Source organism: Xenopus tropicalis, chromosome 2, assembly GCF_000004195.4.
Source record: "Xenopus tropicalis strain Nigerian chromosome 2, UCB_Xtro_10.0, whole genome shotgun sequence".
NCBI classification, from domain to species: Eukaryota; Metazoa; Chordata; class Amphibia; order Anura; family Pipidae; genus Xenopus; species Xenopus tropicalis.
Genome location: NC_030678.2, coordinates 136,671,302 through 136,689,657, shown reverse-complemented (window position 1 = coordinate 136,689,657; position 18,356 = coordinate 136,671,302). Strand labels below are relative to the sequence as shown.

At 40.3% G+C, this 18,356-nt stretch overlaps 1 protein-coding gene across 1 annotated transcript; it reads right to left on the bottom strand.

Annotated features, from left to right (window-relative positions):
• Nucleotides 1-14,201, bottom strand: prph (peripherin). Its single transcript, NM_001001235.2, is given in 9 exon segments — nt 1-820; nt 1,292-1,371; nt 2,518-2,567; nt 3,386-3,606; nt 5,364-5,489; nt 6,530-6,694; nt 8,788-8,883; nt 9,228-9,288; nt 13,595-14,201. Coding segments are annotated over 9 exon segments (1,371 nt in total). The 5' UTR covers nt 14,116-14,201; the 3' UTR covers nt 1-769.
• Between the last annotated feature and the right edge of the window lie 4,155 nt (nt 14,202-18,356).

Sequence of the window (18,356 nt, the reverse complement as noted above, 5' to 3'; positions counted from 1 at the left end):
TTTCTGCAAATTATTTTATTGACTAGTAAGCTGACATGGCACATATACACAACATGATGGGGCACAGTCCCAACCAATACACAGAGGCAGGGAATGAATAGCACCAAATTTGCTTCACAGCTGTCTTATCTTTGAGCAGATCCTGTCCTGGGCAGCGGCTGAAGCCTAGTGCCAACCACCAATCTGGATATGTGTTGAAGAAGGAAGAGAGAGGAACAAGGAAAGTAGATATAAGGTACTGATAACTGGGTAAAAGAGCTTTCAGTGTACTGGTTTTCAATGTACTGGTTTAATAACTGAATAAGAATGGCATTTTCATCTTCTCTTAATGTAGGCTCAGTTTGTACCAGTTTATCTAACACAGGGATCGGAGGGCCCATTATGTGAATTGTGTCACAGCTATACTTATAAACTTTGTTTTTATAACATTAAGTCCAACAGTGGTGAATAATAGCTGTTTAATATGTGGATAATGGGAAGATGTACATCTGCCATGTTTAGGCATAGATCCTCAGAATGCATTAGGATAGATAAACAATTAACATTAATACATCTATTTGGGGTACAGGCACACAGAGAAAGTTGGTTTTCCACCAAATAAATGATAACTTAGCCACCAAATGCCATGCCAAGGACACTTTGTGGGAGAAAGAAGTGTGTTAGTGGAGATGACCCTTAGTATCAATCAATTAGAAAAGCACAGGTTTTCCGTCCATGGAGAGGTATTGCAAGGGAACTGGATCAGTCTCTCCAAGCACTGCGTACTAGATCACTTCTCTCCTTCTGAGGACTGCTCTTTCCGAGACTCAGTGACAACCTGCTGTATGCAAAGATGAATGCAAATGTTAGACTCAGTGTATAAGTGTGAATGGAAACTTCAAATATGGTAATATACACAGATGCGCACGTGTGCCATGCATTACTGGGCCAAATATCAAAGCTAAAGGACAATGACATCAAAGTCATAAATAATCTAATGTGTGACTTAAGGCCTTATACAAATGTATTAAGAAAAAATAAAACATTTCCTTTAAAACAGAGTTTCCTAACTTTATTGAATAGGACCCTGGTTTTGCCTTAGGACTCCAGATTTGGTGTAGAATGAATTATTCATGCAGACAGTATTTTCTGTATGCCTCAAAGTGTTGGAAGTATGACTTTCTTTTGGGGTTTTTTGTTTTAAATGTACAGTAACTGCAAGCATCATTTTAGGCAAGGAATCAAATTATTTTGCCAATAGTTTGGATCTGTCAGTATCATTTTGACTTTTAAAATATATTATAACACTAACCTCTCCATCCCGGGTCTCAATAGTTTTAATGACAACCGTTTTTCTGGTGTGCGCCTCAGTGCTGCGATCGACTTCAGGAGCTGCCACAAAGCATAGAGTATTGTAGGTACAGTAAATACTGCATAATGTCATGGCTAAGAAAACAGTGGTTTAGAGTGGGGTACTGGCACAACAAAAGGGTGGCAACAATTAGTTAAAAAAGGTATAGTAAAAAGGATACAATAAGCAGTTAGAGAATGGTATATATTACTGTTGAAATAATGCTGAGAAGTGACAAGAAGCAGAAAGTTACATGTACTCCCATGACAATGATTTAACTTTAAGAGCCTCCTGTTTAAAAGTGGGGTGGCTTTTTATTGCTTTATGTTTTTGGTGGGCATGATCATCTGTAATCACTTTTATAGGGATGTGTGCAAAATACAGGTATGAGATATGCAACATTTCCATAATTTGGATCATGCTGCATGAATAGGAACCATCAAGGTACTGTTTTATGATTATTACAGGGAATAGAAAATATTTTATTCAAATTTGTATTATTTGTTTAAAATGGACTATATGGGGATAGCCTTTCCGGAATTAGGAGCTTTCTGGATAATGGGTTTCCAAATAAGGGATCCCATACCTGTATTCAAACTGTATTCACTAATTTCTAAAACTGGTCATGTATAATCTAACTTGTTTAGATTATACATGATTATACTATTGTGCATTTTTCATTTTCATTGGACTGTAGTCTATTTGGGTAAAATATCTGCACTCCCACTGGCACATGTGGGAGGTCTTTAAAAGGCACATAACAGGGCCAAGATGTTTTCCAAAATGCCCCCCGCCAGCAATATGCCACCTGCACTGGAAGGGAGTCGATGTGGGCAGCCATATTGGCTTAATGACAGAGCCTCCCACCTCGCTCATTATGCAGATGCATGTGACATCACACTCATGTTCATAATCATATATTCCCCTCCCTGTGCGGGGGCAATTTTTCTGCATGTGGACTGTAGTAACCCGCACCTCTGGTGAGGGAAACAATTTACCCATGATAAGCCTAGCTTTGCCCTAGCTTTCACCCTGTAATAAATATGCCCTAAGAGAACTCTCTGGTAAAACTAACGAACTGAATTCCAAATCCAGAATTGCTGTAATACCCCAGTAATACAGTGGCTACGTTTTAAGCTTGTTTTTCTTGTTTTATATATTATACTAAGCCAGAGGCACTCACTCACCTGGACTTTTAATACTGAGAGATGTCAGAGAGTGGATTGGGACAGCAATCCTGAAAAAAAGACAGTATTACCAGTTGCTTATAAATCATGTGCTAATATGAAACTTGCTTAACCAATATGCATTAATTCCTTCACAATTCCTTATTGTCATCTCTAACACAGGGGGGTTCTTGCAAATTCCTGAAGGGTTGTTGGGAATTATATATAGATACAGCATCAGTGCTACTAAATAATTAGTACTGTTAAAAAGGCTGGTTGCACACACATGAATAGGGTACATTGTTTGGCCCTGTTTTATGCTTATATAATCTGGCAGGTTTTTCTTACTAGGGCCAGACAGTGGTGACAGCTAAGATGCTTTGAGATGAGCAATATATGTATATATAGAGCAGTTGTATATCTTTACAGTGTTGTTTCTGCATAACCAGATAAGCAAGTGTCATCTGAGAAACCTGCTTGTGAATTTGGCATAATAGTTTGTAAATTCCTTAAGTGACACCATTGCTAACCACACCCAGTACCAGATTTGTGGCAAGGCCACAAAGGCCCGGGCCTAGGGCAGCACAAATGAATGGGCGGCATTCTGCCCATCCGCACCTGAAAGTTGCTTAAATCCAGATCAATAGGGACTAGGCATGTGGGAGATTTTTCCCATTATTTTAATCTATGCACGCCCTGTGCCCTGGATGTAGGAACAAAAGATGTGCATGTGTGTAATCCTGTAGGAGGAAGGGGGGTGATGAAGGCCTCCAGGGCACCCTCAATAGAAGTCCAGCCCGACCACACCTAACCCTGATACACTGCTTTTCTTGCTTGCCACATTCTTATTTATCTAACTGTGGGACCTAGCTGGCCAATCTAACCTTACCTGCTCTCCTCTCCTTCTAGGAGCTTTCTGTAAGTTGCAATTTCAATATCTAAAGCCATCTTGACATTCAGTAGGTCTTGGTACTCCCTCAGATGTCGTGACATTTCCTCCTTCATATGCTGCACTTCTTGCTCCAGTCTTCCAATTGTGTCCTGGTAGTTAGATGCCTCCACTCCAAACTGCTCCTCCATATCTTTCATCTGACGCAGCAGTGCCTCATTCTGTGTATAGGAACAAAAGAGTGTCAATGTAGCTGTTCCCTAACCTATGCCTGACTGAGGATGCTCAGGATGCTCAAAGGTTTGGCTTGGAGCAATGTAGTTAACATTTCTGCAAGATTAATGCACAAACTATTTCACCATATGATACATCATATAATCACACATACTTTTTTCACCTAAAATAATTTATTGTAAATCAGCCAACAGCTGCCTGATTTGAGTAATTATCCAAATGTACCAACCACAGAGAGTCCATGTGGGCAAAGTAATTTAGGACCTAGTGGTGTGTTCTATGCTCATTTATTTTCACGTCTGCCTGTGTATCAATTGGACATATCCATTATTGTAATGGGAACTACAGGTATTTTGTTGATAGGTCAACTTAATTAAGATGAACATATGTTGGACCATACGTCAGAGCTCCTTATCTCAGCACGACAGGGTTCTAGATAGACTCACGCTTGGTGCGGGGGTACCTTGTAGAAAGAAAAGATCCTAAATTGTGTGGCAAGGGAAACAAATTGCTGCAATTTGTAAGTCATGTTTGGCATGCCTGGTGTATGTGGTGCTTTTTGGTTTTTTTCTATGTTATTTGCAAGTGCTAGAATTCTTTTTGACTGCATTCTCTTGGCACAGTTGTACACTGAATACATGAATACATGATCTCTATGCTCCAGTGTTCATGTTAAAGCAGTTCTAAGACAGTCTGTACCATAAACATTGGTATAGGGAATTAAATTCAATGAAGTATAATTGAACATATTCTAGTTGGAGCAGCCAGCAGCCAAATGGCAGTTAATGTCAGAAGCATCAAAAAGATTCATTGTTATGGGTAACTAGAGCAGGGTAAATGTTGCTCCTTTTACCTCATAATCCCAAAATGTATATTTTATTTAAATGTAAAATGTAATCCTTCACCAAAAAACTGCTTTTGGGACAATGAAAGAAAATGTAAATCTAAGCAACTTTTCAAGATACATTTGAAAAAAAAATGTCAGTTGATTTCTTTCTGTTCTCTGAATCTGTCTCTTAAAGGGACAGTAACACCAAAAAATGAAAGTGTATAATAGTAATTACTATATAATGTAATGCTGCCCTGTACTGGTACAACTGGTGTGTTCTCCTTAGAAAGACTACTATAGTTTATATAAATAAAGCTTCTGTGTAGCCATGGGGGCAGCCATTTACAGGAGAAAAGGCACAGGCACATAGCAGATAACAGATAAAACCCCATTATATTCTACAGAGCTTATCTGTTATCTGCTATGTGCCTGTGCCTTTTCACCTTTTTCCCAACTTCAATGGCTGCCCCCGTGTTGACATAGCAGCTCATTTATATAAACTATATTAGCATTTCTGTTGCAAACTTACCAGTTTTACCAGCACAGGGCAATTATACATTACATTTTAATTACTGTAAAACACTTTCATTTTTTTGTGTTACTGTTCCTTTAAAACAATGTAACAGGAGTCAGCTCAAGTTCTGTTTCAGTTTATAACTTTGTTTCAAGAGTCATAACCAGGAGAGCAGAGAATGTAAACAGACAGATGCTGCTTTTAAGGACCCCCGAACTGGCTTCCATTATCGGCCCTCCACTACATAGCCCAGAAAAATTCCAGCCCCTGGTACCACAGAAGTTGGACAGCACTGTTCTAGCTCAAAACCTGGTCAGCAAAATAAGGCTAATCATGGCTATAATAAATTAGCCACCAAAATGCCTATACATCTATTCCAATCAGTCACTGAAAATACTCACTGTTCCCTTCAGACCATCAATCTCACATGTCAGGCTTTGGATCTGTCGTCGAGATTCATTCATGTCCTGCTTGGCTTGTCGCAGAGCTTCACTGTTGCGAGTTGCCGCATCTGAGAGATCAGCAAACTGTCCCGTGAAGAAGAAGGAATATGAAGAGAACTTGGAGGTTAAACTTTCATGTATCACTTTATATCAGAAACAACGATACATTAATTGCTGGCTCTAGATTGGCTCTGGCCAAGCAGAGGTAAAAAGACATGGCAAGAATTTGTCAAGTAGTTTGGTTGATTTTGCCAGCCAAACCATCTAGATATGTATTGCACTTTGTGAGGGGGGAAGATTACAAGCAATCTGCCCTGTCCAAAATAAAAAATGCCATCTGCTATTGGATCTTCTTGTTGGGTGTGTGGATGGGGCATGGGCCAATCAGGAAGTGAGAGAAGCCACAGCTCTCCCTCACTTGGCTCATATTTATTCATTTGGGCTGAAGGCTCAAAAGAATGGAACAATATTATTTAGTCCTCCCTGTGGACAGACAAATCACACAATACCAGTGGGTTGGCTAACCTTAAGATCACCCCGAGTCTGTCCACTAAGGCGATGAGATAAATGATATGCCATATGTATAGTGCTGCTGTGTGTATAACTGCTAGCATGATTTACAGTTGTCATTATGTTACGTGAGCTCTGTGAGTTTATTTGTACAAGATTATATCCATAAAGCTAACTGTTTATTTTCATTATGTACGATCTAATAATCTGCCTTAATTGGCCTTCATTTATTTTAGAGCAGCCACCCATGAAAAATTCACTTGGGCTTCAGTCATTAAATGGAAATTAGCAGCCATTAACCATTAATCATCTTTATGAATAGGCTCTTTCATTGTTAGTTTTATGTGGAGAGATAAATGTGTGCAGTTTAGTAACAGAAGATAGAGCAGTTAATGGGATGGACAGAGATTCCAACACAACTTACAAGGCTTGTACAGTAGCTGCCCCTAAAAAACCCAAGCTATTAGGCATCATGGTATTGTTATTAGGAAGGCCTGGACATATTAATGTGTGCCTAGCATAAAGGTTTACCGGCATTTGGCAATTGTCTTCTAAATTTGTTTCCTGCATCACTTCTTGCTCTAATGATAATAAAATGTCCTGGGTAACTCTACCTTGGACTTGTACCACTCTTCTGACTCTTGTAAGTTCTTAGCAGCAATAGTCTCATATTGACTTCGAATGTCCCTCAGTGCAGAGGTCAGGTCGGGCTGTTTAGCAGCTTCAATTTCCATGTGTATTGGCTGTGCCTGTACTGTCACTTGTACATCATTGAGTTCCTGCAGAAGAGAATAGAATTATAAAATAATTTGCAGCCAAATAAGCCTTTAACACCTGGTAAAAAAAAGGAAAGAGGACAAACAAACTTACATAAAATAAATGTTGTCTACATGAGAACAATTAAAGATAGAAAACTCAAGGACCATATGGGGGAATTCAAAAGTGGAAGTGGAGATAGCCCTTTTTTTGAATAAAAGTGGTGGTATAAACACTTTCTCCATATTTACAAACAGAAATCTGCCTGAATTCCTAATGAACCACCACTTTTCTACAGGGGGTAGTGCAGGGGATGTGCCCTTGATTCATTTCTTCCCATGAGCCCCTAAATACACCAGTCTGACACTGTGTGCATGATCCAAGTTGAAATCCATGTTGCATTTCAAGACCCCAAATGAAGGAAAGCTTGGTAGTTTAGAATAGAAAGCCATATTTACCCATTCTGGATTCCTCATATGTACTTTACAAAAACATATGGTTGCATGGCTTGAACCCACTGTTTTTTATTTGGCCTTGTAATCTGAAGTACAGTATGCTGATTTATGTGGTAGTGCTTTAAAATGTTGGTAGTGTGCTGAGTTTTGACATATAAGTTACAAATCTCCATAAGACTATACATATTTGGTATTGGCACATTCATTCTAAATCACTTGTACTTCTACATATAGAATTAAACATATATATACATACATACATATATATATATTACACAAAATAGCATGGTATGTAAAAAAAAAAATCTTGTAAAAGAAGTTCAATTACACAAAAATTTAGAAACATTAGAAAGCCCAGCATGCCCTGAAAAAATTGATGGATAGTTTTCCTAGGCAAACTAAAATTCCCCTTCAGGAAATTCCCCTAAAGTGAAATGACCAGGAAATAAAATCCTGTTGGCAAAATCATTATTACAGACTCATGTAGATGTGGGACTGGGTTTGATGGCACACAGACACATTTATTAAGAGCTAAAGACAAACTAATTTAAAAAATGTTGATTAAATGTCGTCTAAAAGACAAAACCTGAAAATTGTCTGTTTAAAAGACTAATTCACAAAAGTAGAGTTAGGGCTCTGGCACACGGGGGAGATTAGTCGCCCGCGATTAACTCCCTGTTCGCGGGCGACTTATCTCCCCGAGTTGCCTACCCCTGCCATCCCACTGGCGAACATGTAAGTCGCCGGCGGGATGGCAGACGCGGCGGCGCGATTTCGCGCAAATCGCCGAAAAAGACTCGCGAGTCTTTTTCGTCGATTCCCCGCGTCTTACATGTTCGCCGGTGGGATGGCAGGGGTAGGCAACTCGGGGAGATTAGTCGCCCGCGAACAGGGAGTTTTATCGCGGGCGACTAATCTCCCCCGTGTGCCAGAGCCCTTAGAGGTTTGTGAATAAAATAGGAAATTCTATTCAGGTCAGCTATTTTCCTCCCTGAAGAACTGACCTAACAAGCTGCAAGCTGACAAAAAACAGTATACCCACATTGTATATAAGCAGCTAATATATAGGCCTATCATTATGAGTGTTATTTGATATTACCTTAAGTAAAATGGTCTAAAGTGCAAGTGTAGCATTCTCATAACATAAACCAGCTGTAAGAATTGTCTGGCTATTGTATGGTTTAGCTGCAATTATGTATCACTTTCAGGCAGAAGTAACTTATCTGTTGGACAACATAATATAATGGATTTATTATTTAGCAAAGAAATAAAGAGAAAACTTCCAAGTTTGTGAAATTTCAAGATAAAAAATATCATTATAGGTTCAATAAAATGCCATGGTCTAGAATTTTATTCAGACCAGAGCACTACCTGCAAGAAAGATATATATCTCTACAACATGTCTTCCAAAGGATTATTAAATAGTTGTACAGATCTCTGCAGTGTTGCACAGCAGGTTTCCTTCATATTATCAGTGGTAACCCCTGTAAGCCCTGTGAGTTTCTGAGCCCTTCACATTTATAGGTCTTGATGATCAAATGCCATAGGAAAAGATTCTTGTGTCCATGCATAATGGTTCATATTTATCCAGAGGGAGAACAAATTGCATAAAAAAACATATATATGGGTGTCACATTATCTTTTGAAAGTTGATGCCTTACCTCCTCATGAAGCTTCTTCAGAAATTCAATTTCATCCATCAAAGACTCAATCTTCCTCTCCAGCTCCAGGCGAGACAGTGTGGCATCATCCACATCCTAGGCAGAGATTAGATTAGATTATAGTCAGTACAAGGGACAGTACAGCCATGCTGACAGGAACAAAGCCTTCTCTGTGTCAAGGCTGACTACTGGAAATTTTTGTTCTTTAAAAATAAAGCCTCTCATCTTTCTGTATTTGCATATTGCCTTGTACCTACAACCACAGAAGGTATAGCTTGCTATCATGAATAGGCCCATAGGCCCCCTAGGGCCGTTTATATTAGCTCTGGTATCTTAAAGCAGATACTAAAACACTAGTGATGCACAGTTGCAGTGAATGGTAACCTGATTGGACCAGACAGTGACCTTTCTTACAATTAGATACTCATTTTTTCACTCACCTTTCTAAACAAAACTAGATTATTCTCTGCATCTTCCCGCTTGTGAACCTCTTCATCCAGCCTGACCAGGAATAACAAGAAACACAAATCAGTTAAAGCTATGGATACAATTTGGCTGCAATAAAATGGGCAGAAACGTTGTGCTTATTGATGCCATTTATTAAGGTACCTAAACATTGAGATTCAGTCATTTAGCAAGGTTGCCAAATGAGCCACCTGATTTGGTCACCCAGTGGTGGGACAAATCAAGCTGAACTGATTCTCTGGCCACCAGTCCAACATTTGGATAGTAATAGGGATTTTTTTAACCCCAACTAGAGATATCTAGCCAATTACTGGCCAGATATCTGTTGGGGAAGCCATCACTTTAGCCCCATACATGAGTCAATCAGCTGCCAAATTTATCTGGAGTGGCTAAGTTCCCAGCCAATGTTGGGCTGTGTATTTCCAGCTTTAGGCCATTGTATATTTGCACAGAACACAGTGACCAAAATGTGTGACAGTTAAGGGCATAGATTTTAGTAGTGAGTATATTCTGAGCTCTAAAACTCTCCAAGGGCATACTATATGTGTGTATTAACGGGGACTGATATTGCACCCATACTTTAAGAGATATTTAACTATTGTTTTCCTTAAATAGATGTGAATATATGTGTTGCTTTGTAAATTGCTGTCTGTGTTGGAATCAGACAGTTAAAATTATATTGACTAGTTGACTACTACCTGACTAATCAGCCCCAAGACCAAAAGTACAGATATTGTACAAGGGGCCACACACTGCATGGCTGCCTTTTTATTGTAACAAACAGCCCTTGGCTTCTCTTCATGGTGCACCAGCAAATACATTTCTTAAACCAGCCTGATCATTGGGCCACCATACATGCACTGAAAACTGAATGGAATTTTGAGCCAAGAAAAATCTGTAAGTGGCCCAGAGCATGGAATAAGCATTAGGTTTAGGAACTCACAAATATATCAGTATAGTACCTAAACCACCATGACACAAGAATAATAAATTAATTTTTGAAACGTTCCATACAGGTTTTTTTTTATCATAATGACAGTTCCTCTTTAATGACTGATAAAACCCAGGGCCATGGAATGTGCATAAAGCCAGGACTGGCTATCTGTGGAATCTGGGAAAAGGGCAGAGAGGCTGCTGTAAGATGCCAGAGACAGTCACTAAGAGGCAGGCCACCTGGCCCCCACCCCCCCACGTGTGCACCAGTGTGCGCATGCATGGGGTTGTGGTGAATGGGGGGAGCCCGGGGCGCAAGGTGAGCAGACATGGTGGCGGCGCCATGAACGTGTCTGGACTAGATCCTGGGCTAGGGGGTTGACAAAGGAAGTACCTGCCTAGCGCCCCCTCACTGTTGCACCCTAGGCAGGTGTCTCTTCTGCCTAACCCTGGTTCCAGCCCTGCAGACACTAGTTATTGGGCTGGTGGGAGGCTGTTTTGGGCCTCTATGTATTTAAAATGCCAGGTCCTACTTTGAATCCCAGTCCAGGCCTAATATATATTGTATCACTTCTCTGGGTGTTTATTTTGCCCTTTTGCTACACTATATGCCTATATAAAGCACTCTATTCTGGATGACTGTATTTACCAACCACCAGACACTCCATGGACACTCCCTGTCAGGGTTGCCATCATGGAGAAAATGCCAGCCTTTCTATCTGTGTTATATTTCTTTCTTGTTAATAACTGTGGCATCAATCCTTTTTTTTCTTACACATCAGCCTACTGATTAGGTAAGTAATAATTGGCGACCCCTTAGGAGTATAAAATAAAGACAGCTTAAGCTACACACATATACACGTCTATCCAGTTGGCTGTATATAAACCATACAATTTGGGCAGATTGTGCCAGCCCTGCAGTAGATATTTTGCCATTCACCCTACCCCCATGGACACACCCAGTTTTGTGCGCCATTAAAATAAGTGTCTATGCTTACACACCCAACCTCCTAGATTACATTTCGCTTAATATCAGTTATTCTTCTGTGTTTTTCACATGAAAATATTTGACATTTTGCTATACACAGAAATATTTTAAGGATTTTAAAGAAAATCACATTCATGGAGCCAACAACCATTGAGAGGAAAGTACATGGCACTTCTGAATCAAGGCACAGGGGTGTGCCACCTGTTACTGGAGATAATAACAATTACCTGTCACTAAATTTAGCCTGAAAATGCTCAAATGTACATTTTGGGACATAATTAAAGCCAATGACAGGCAGCTTGGGTGGATTTGCCTGATTCAGTTGGTTGGAAAATGCCAGGGGAGAATATGACCTGTATGACAGCAGCCTAAAGGTGTTATGGATTCTAAAACAAGTTCTCCATTAAATTGATGCTGATCTAAAAAGCTAAAGGATTTGTGGTGCCTCACTTCCTAGTGACACTATGACTAGCACAAGTCACTAGTCACACAAGGCTACTTTTATCTAAAGCTGGCCATGCATTATAAGATCACCATAAAAGCAGATCTTTCCCCAATATGCCCACCTAAATTGCCAATATTAGGCTAATCCAAGGACTGATTTTTGCCCAGATATTGGTTGGGTCGGCCTGTCAGAGGCCCTTTATCATTTTCCATCTCACCATGCTTTTCTACTTCTGTCCATTCTGATGCTACACTCTTCTGCTAACTTTTTTATCTTACCCCTAGGGAGTGGGTAGGAGAGTGGCAGCTGTGCAATGACATATGTTAGATAAGAGTACTAGGGGGAAGGATCTTTTGTTGCGTTTTTTAGCATCTTTAGTTACCCAATGATTAGCATAGGATCAGTGAGATCACACGTTGGTGTCTCCACAGAGGAGACTGGTTTTCTCTACATTTGTTAGTAAAAAACACCCCTGCAGAATGACAAAGCACTGACCCTGCTCCCAGCATCGAGACCACGGGAGCTAATTAACAAACATTTTCGCTAAGGAGCACTGTAGTCCCAGCCAATCACAGAACCCATGGTCTTTGTTTTGTTCTTCTATTGTGTATATTGGTGACCCTTTGACACTGCAAGGGACAATATTCATGTGAAAGCCTGGGAAAGCAAGGCTTTAAATGACGACAAAGTTTGCCTTAGTCGTGGAACCCTTGGCAACAAATCTGCAGTTAGTACTAACCAGTCTGGTCTGATTAGAATAATGTAATAAATCATTTTTGCTTATTATCACATGAACAAATTGTAATGGAATTATGTGCACTTTTCCTTGATTTGTGCATTTTTGGATTATTCCACAAGAACTTAGTTATTACTTGTGTACAGTGGGTGGATAATCTTTATTCTGTCTTGCACTAAATCTTTGTGTTCTTCTTATAGACAAAGTGCTTTATAGCTTATTTTTATTTCTTTATGTTGTGTGGCCAGTGGCACTTTCTGTTGCTGAACTATAACCTGTAGAATACCCATCAACTTTTTATTACCGGTAATAGGAAGGCTGGTTTATTTATTATATACAAATAAAAGTATGTGTTAAGTAGGAGTTACATGGCAATTTTTTAACAGTTATTTATTATAACTATATAATATCCAGCAGTAATATTTTGTATCATAAAAAGTTGCCTGTTAAAACCTTTGGTACATTCCCTTTATCAGCATTGTTCCAGGATCCTCAGTGGAAGCATCAAAGTAAGCCACAAAAGACTCAGCTCATAACATTATTAGTGGGGTGGCCACACCCTGCCTGTGTCTAAACTGTCCTCTTCTGGGCTAGCTTATCCTTATGTATAGGAGCTGAGCATTATTAAAATGGGGTTACAGCAGAGAATGAACAGAAAATTCCCCTTGCAACACTGTGGCTTTACCTCATGAGAAGGAAGGAAGGAAATAAAAGTTTTTTTCCCATGTAAGTGAACAAAATGTCCCTGCACTTCTAATATCACCACATGGCAAATAACAGACACCCACCCATTTATTGCCAGTCTTATGTCTTTAAAAATGGGCGTTGGTCTGCGTGATCTCGCCCGTCTAAAAGCTACAGTGAGGAAGAATCAGTCAGTTAGACCAATGCTTTGGCTGGAAGGCCAAGAAATGTAACCAGCATGGATGTGCCAGCCTATAAAAATACAACCGGAGTAAATAGTTAGGAGTACCATTAATCTCTGAATATAAAAATGCATGCAAAAAATAAATTACTAATGGAGGCCAGGGAATATGCATTGATCTGACTTTACTCTTTTGTATACCTCTCTGACCACCCCATCACCAATGAGGCGCACTTTAATCATGAAGTTTTTAATAGTTTGTGGCTATTTTAGACTTCTTAGAACTTCTTTACATGTTGGATACTTAAAACCCCCTCCAAAATACCCACATTTTTCCATTTGCCTCTAAACACACATACCCAGCAGGAACATTACCTTTGCTTCAGAAAAGCAAGGTCTTCAGCGAGGTTGTCCCTCTCCACCTGGATGCGGTCCCTGTCCTTGCCCAGTAGCTCCAACTGCCTGCGCAGTTCCCTCAGCTCCTGCTGGCACAGGTCTGAAGCCCTGGTGGGCTCTTTGGACCTTGCTTGGTTGATCTCAGTCACCAGCACTGCATTCTGCTGCTCCAGGTAGCGGACTTTTTCTATGAAGCTAGCAAATCGGTCATTGAGCTCCTGTAGTTCAGCTTTCTCATTACTGCGGGTGGTCAGGAATTCTTGGTTAACAGCCTCAGCCACCGAGAAGTCCACGCGGTCCAACGACACTCGGACAGGGGTACTGGACCTTACCCTAAAGGCTGAAGAGGATGAGCGGCTGGAGGGACCAGGAGAAGGGCTTCCGAAGTGCCTGGAGGTGGATAGCCTGGAGGATGAGGAGTAGGACACAGGGGACAGGAGAGGACCCCCAAAAGTGCGGCGGTAGGATGTGGAGGTGCTTCTCAGACCAGAGTGACTCATGATGAGCAAGGGATTCCCAGGCGCTACAGCTGGATATTAGAGATACCTGATTCTTTGAGTGATGCTGAGAGGAAAGTCTGAGAGTGTGGCAGGCTGCTTTATAAGCCAGCATGCAGCATCTTATTGTACAGAGACAGCCCCTCCCTGTGGAACCACTAGCAGGCATAACCCTGTGGGGAGGGGGGCCTGCATCCACCACACCCACCCATTAGATGCTGAACTCACTCTGTGCATCTCCCTCCAGCTCAGAGATTGACTTTCATCCTTTTGTGCAGTGGCTAATGCTATGGGGCTGTGAGTGAATGCAACACATTTTTTTTCTAGCAGTTGAGAAAAGTAACTATGAGTAAATGTATATGTACATGATTCAGATGTTGCTTTCCTGATATGATGTTGTATCTAGAAATTATTGGGCCCAACAGCAAAATATTTTATGTATGTATAGGGGAAGCCCTGCCACAGTTACTCAGGGAACACAAGTCTAGAATGTCCCATAATATATATCAGGGCAAAAAAGCCTTACAGACAGCTGTAATTATAGGTATCTATATACCTGTTGCTGTTGACTTGTACATGTAATTCTGCCAGTAGTATGGTATTTTACCAGTTTTTCCTCACAAGGCCCAGTTTCTCATTATCAGTCCTATAGATATGGATCGCACTGATGCAGAAGTGCACAGTTATAGCAAAAGTCTGTCCTTAGTGATGCAAATGGATGGTGTAGAATAGACTCTGTGTACTGCCACCATTTATACTTTGTCTCATAGCTTCCCAGCCTGTTACTGAGCTACATCTCTTGCTGTCCCTAACAGCTTTTGGTTGATGAAAGATACTAGAAGTGGTTGTCCAACTACAACAGAAGTCTGCACATTGAGCAAACCTGATATGAAGTGTTAAGGACTTAATGTCACAATGCAGCATTTACCCAGGATAAAAGAAAATCTCTTGAAGGCAATGAAGCCACTGCATAGAACTGCTGCTCTGTTGGGTCCTACCAGGACAGTGCCTTGCTTAACCCAAAATATCTCTTCCCATAACACCAACCTTTGCTACACTGCATTATTAAATGACTTTTTCCGATAGAATCACTGGGAGCTTGCCATTACTTCCATTTGGTATGTCTCCAACTTTAACTGCACTGTGTGGTAAAATAACTGCTTTCCCCACTATCTGCAACACAGCAGGTTTAGACTCCAATAAAGCTATGATAGTGGTTAAATGGCACAGCCTTTATTTATTCATATTTACCATTATCTTGTTTATAAGTGGCACTGGCAAATAATTAAATTTAGCTGTATGTTACAGGTCTACTATCTACCAGAGTACTTTCAACACTCCGGTTAAGCACAAATTAAATTCTTTTCACTTGTAATTTACACGTAACAAAGGCTACAGGTTTGTTTCCTAGGGTCTCTTTGTCAATGGAATTGGTGCTGTGCGTTTTGAGCACAACCCCCAGTGTCACAGCAAACACAATATACACTGGCTGTTCTCGTAGTCTCCTGTTTAAACCCAATTATCAGTTTAATATTCTAAACCTTGCCTGCTAACAAGGCTTTAATAGGTCATATTTGGCACATGTGGCGCCCCCTGATCCATATCTGGCCAAAAATTGGACAGGTGTTAATCGGGCACATTTGATTTTCCCTTTGAATTGGGAACTGCGTCGGCTCAACCATGTGGTCCTTAGTCTGATGGCTCCTATACCCATCATTGTAATTCGATTGTTTGGCCCTAGGGTTAACCAATCAAATTAACCCAATATCGCTCACCTTAGGTGGGCATGTCATGTATGGCCACCTTTGCTTTTTTGGGAAAAACTATGGTAAATTAAATCTTTTGGGCCTATTCAGTATATACCACAGTACTGTGCGTGAGCGAGTGAGTGAGGCTTAAAGGCCTCACAATACATTGGTATTAAGAATTGAGTTACTAAATTATATGGTTCAATAACAACTGGAGTGCCACAATTTATAATCAACATTTACCATGAGGACCACCTATTTCAGTGTATCTTTGATGTAAATGTTCCGACCACCCTAGCAGCTACCCAAGACAAGCCGCTCACAATTTTTCTTTAGACTTTTTTTTTTGTATGTTTTTTTTTTATGTTAACCTTTTGGCCTGGCCTATTGTGTTTTAACAGGCACAGTAAAAGTTTTACCTCAGTGCTTCCTGTATGCTGATTTAATGATTATAATAGGACGGCACAAGTGATAGCTGTGCTTGAAATTGAAAATGTTTTGTAAATTTAGATTCTTAAATGAAAAGCTGCATTTGCTTTATTAAACCAGAGGTTCTGGATACATAGTTGGCCACAAGAGAAAAGGTCATTTGCACATGTCTGCCATGTGTCTGCCCATAACTCCCCAAGTAATGGTTTAACCTCTCATTTTTGGTGAGATTTTTCCCTGCTTAGGTAAAGGTAAGAGGGGTTTGATTAAAGTTCTAGAGTTGCATGCTGATATAGCAGGTAGGCCTGTAACAAACTAGAATCCTTTGGTATAGAGATATCAGTGTTAGGACTAACCTGAGCATTTACTCTGTAGTCAGTAAGTAAAATAACATGACAGTGACAAGAGAAGGCTGTTCTGATGTGCATCTTGGCAGCATTGAAGCAGGACAGGGAAATGAGAAGAGACAGGATATCACTACTAAAGTCCCAGTTGTTTTCAATGAGGAAGTGCTCTTTACCTAACCTGTATTCACTATCATTCCTACGGCAAATACAAATTACTAATAAGTATTTTCTACACCCAAACAGAGTCCTGGGTTAGTAAATAATCACTGCATACCACACAGCAAAGGAATAGTACACCTTACCAATAATAAGAACCTCAAATAGTGAATTAGTGTGCACAGAAGTTTCCATTCTATCCTATATGTGGCAACTCCACAAGATGTGCCTGCACAGTGAGCTGAAATCTCTGCAGCCCTCAGGAAGCTTTATTTATCTTCTTACTTTATTTATTCTTCAATGGTTTTCAGGCATTTTTTTGCCTCCTTTCAGTCATACATTGGACAGGACCCATCAGTTAATAACGTGGTTAGAAACATTGGAAAACATTGCTGTAGCAGCCATAGTTCTTTCTATCAGAATACAGTACAGTAAACAAGTGTTTATCCCAAATCTAACCTAAACTGACTTTCAGGGTGGGCTGCTGGGAGTGTCATGAGAGAAAATATTACCTTACTGTCTTTCAAGCTGCCCCACCCCAGACCATGCAGGGCACAGACCCATACTGCTCTGATCCATTTAATAGACATTTTGCAAGGGAAACAGTACAGCTGATGTTGCTCTGCAGAGATCTCAGCACAGCCTGCACAACTCCTGAAATAAAAGCGCTTCAGACTGAAGAGGACGGAGAAAGGCACACTCATTTGTATGTGAGCGTTTACTGAATACTCCCTATATACAGAACTCTCATCTGAAGGAAAGAATCAGCCTTTCCCCAGACACTTCTCATATACAGAGCAATGATCTGAGAGCATCTCACATTCCCCAGACACTCCCTTTGCTCTGCCAATTGATATAGATAAATTAGTCTTTCTCTGACACTCGACTCGGTTTCGTATGCTCAGAAATTCAAATGATACAGGGATTTATATTAGTTTTTACATATAATAACACATAAATAAAGACAGTTATTCATATAAAATAATGCTGTAGGTACAAAAGGCTGAAAAGCTGACCCTTTCTGTTCCTTTACCATATGGTCAGTACCATACTTCTCTGAAGGTGCTGGCAAAGCAACAAAAGGAAAGTTAAAACAGACTGCTGTGCAATGTGCTGGAAATGTGCAGAGAGGTGTTTGAATTTGTAGGGATTTCTCTACACAGAGAGAAAAGGTACAGAGCAGCTGTGCTGTAAATAGTAGCTAGGCTGGCAAAGGAAGTTACAGGAACAAACATGGACTGCATGCCTTTATACCTGTATTAAAAATTGTACCCCAGTACCCTTATAGTCCTGATGGATAAAAACATAATTTTACATAAGACCACCCCATTAGTGTTCAGTGCCAGACCTGGCTCAAGAACATCAAACAACCACCCCTGGGGAGACAGACACAACTGGAAAATTAAAAGAATCAATCTGCCCAAGGCAAACTGACTAAACCTTTTCCTAAGAATCTCATTAAGGAATAAGTTTAAATAAAGAATTCTTGCATTTCAGTGGGAGGAGACCTTGGCCATGCCCAATGATACAGCAAGCGTAGAAATGTGTGCTTTGATTGGATATT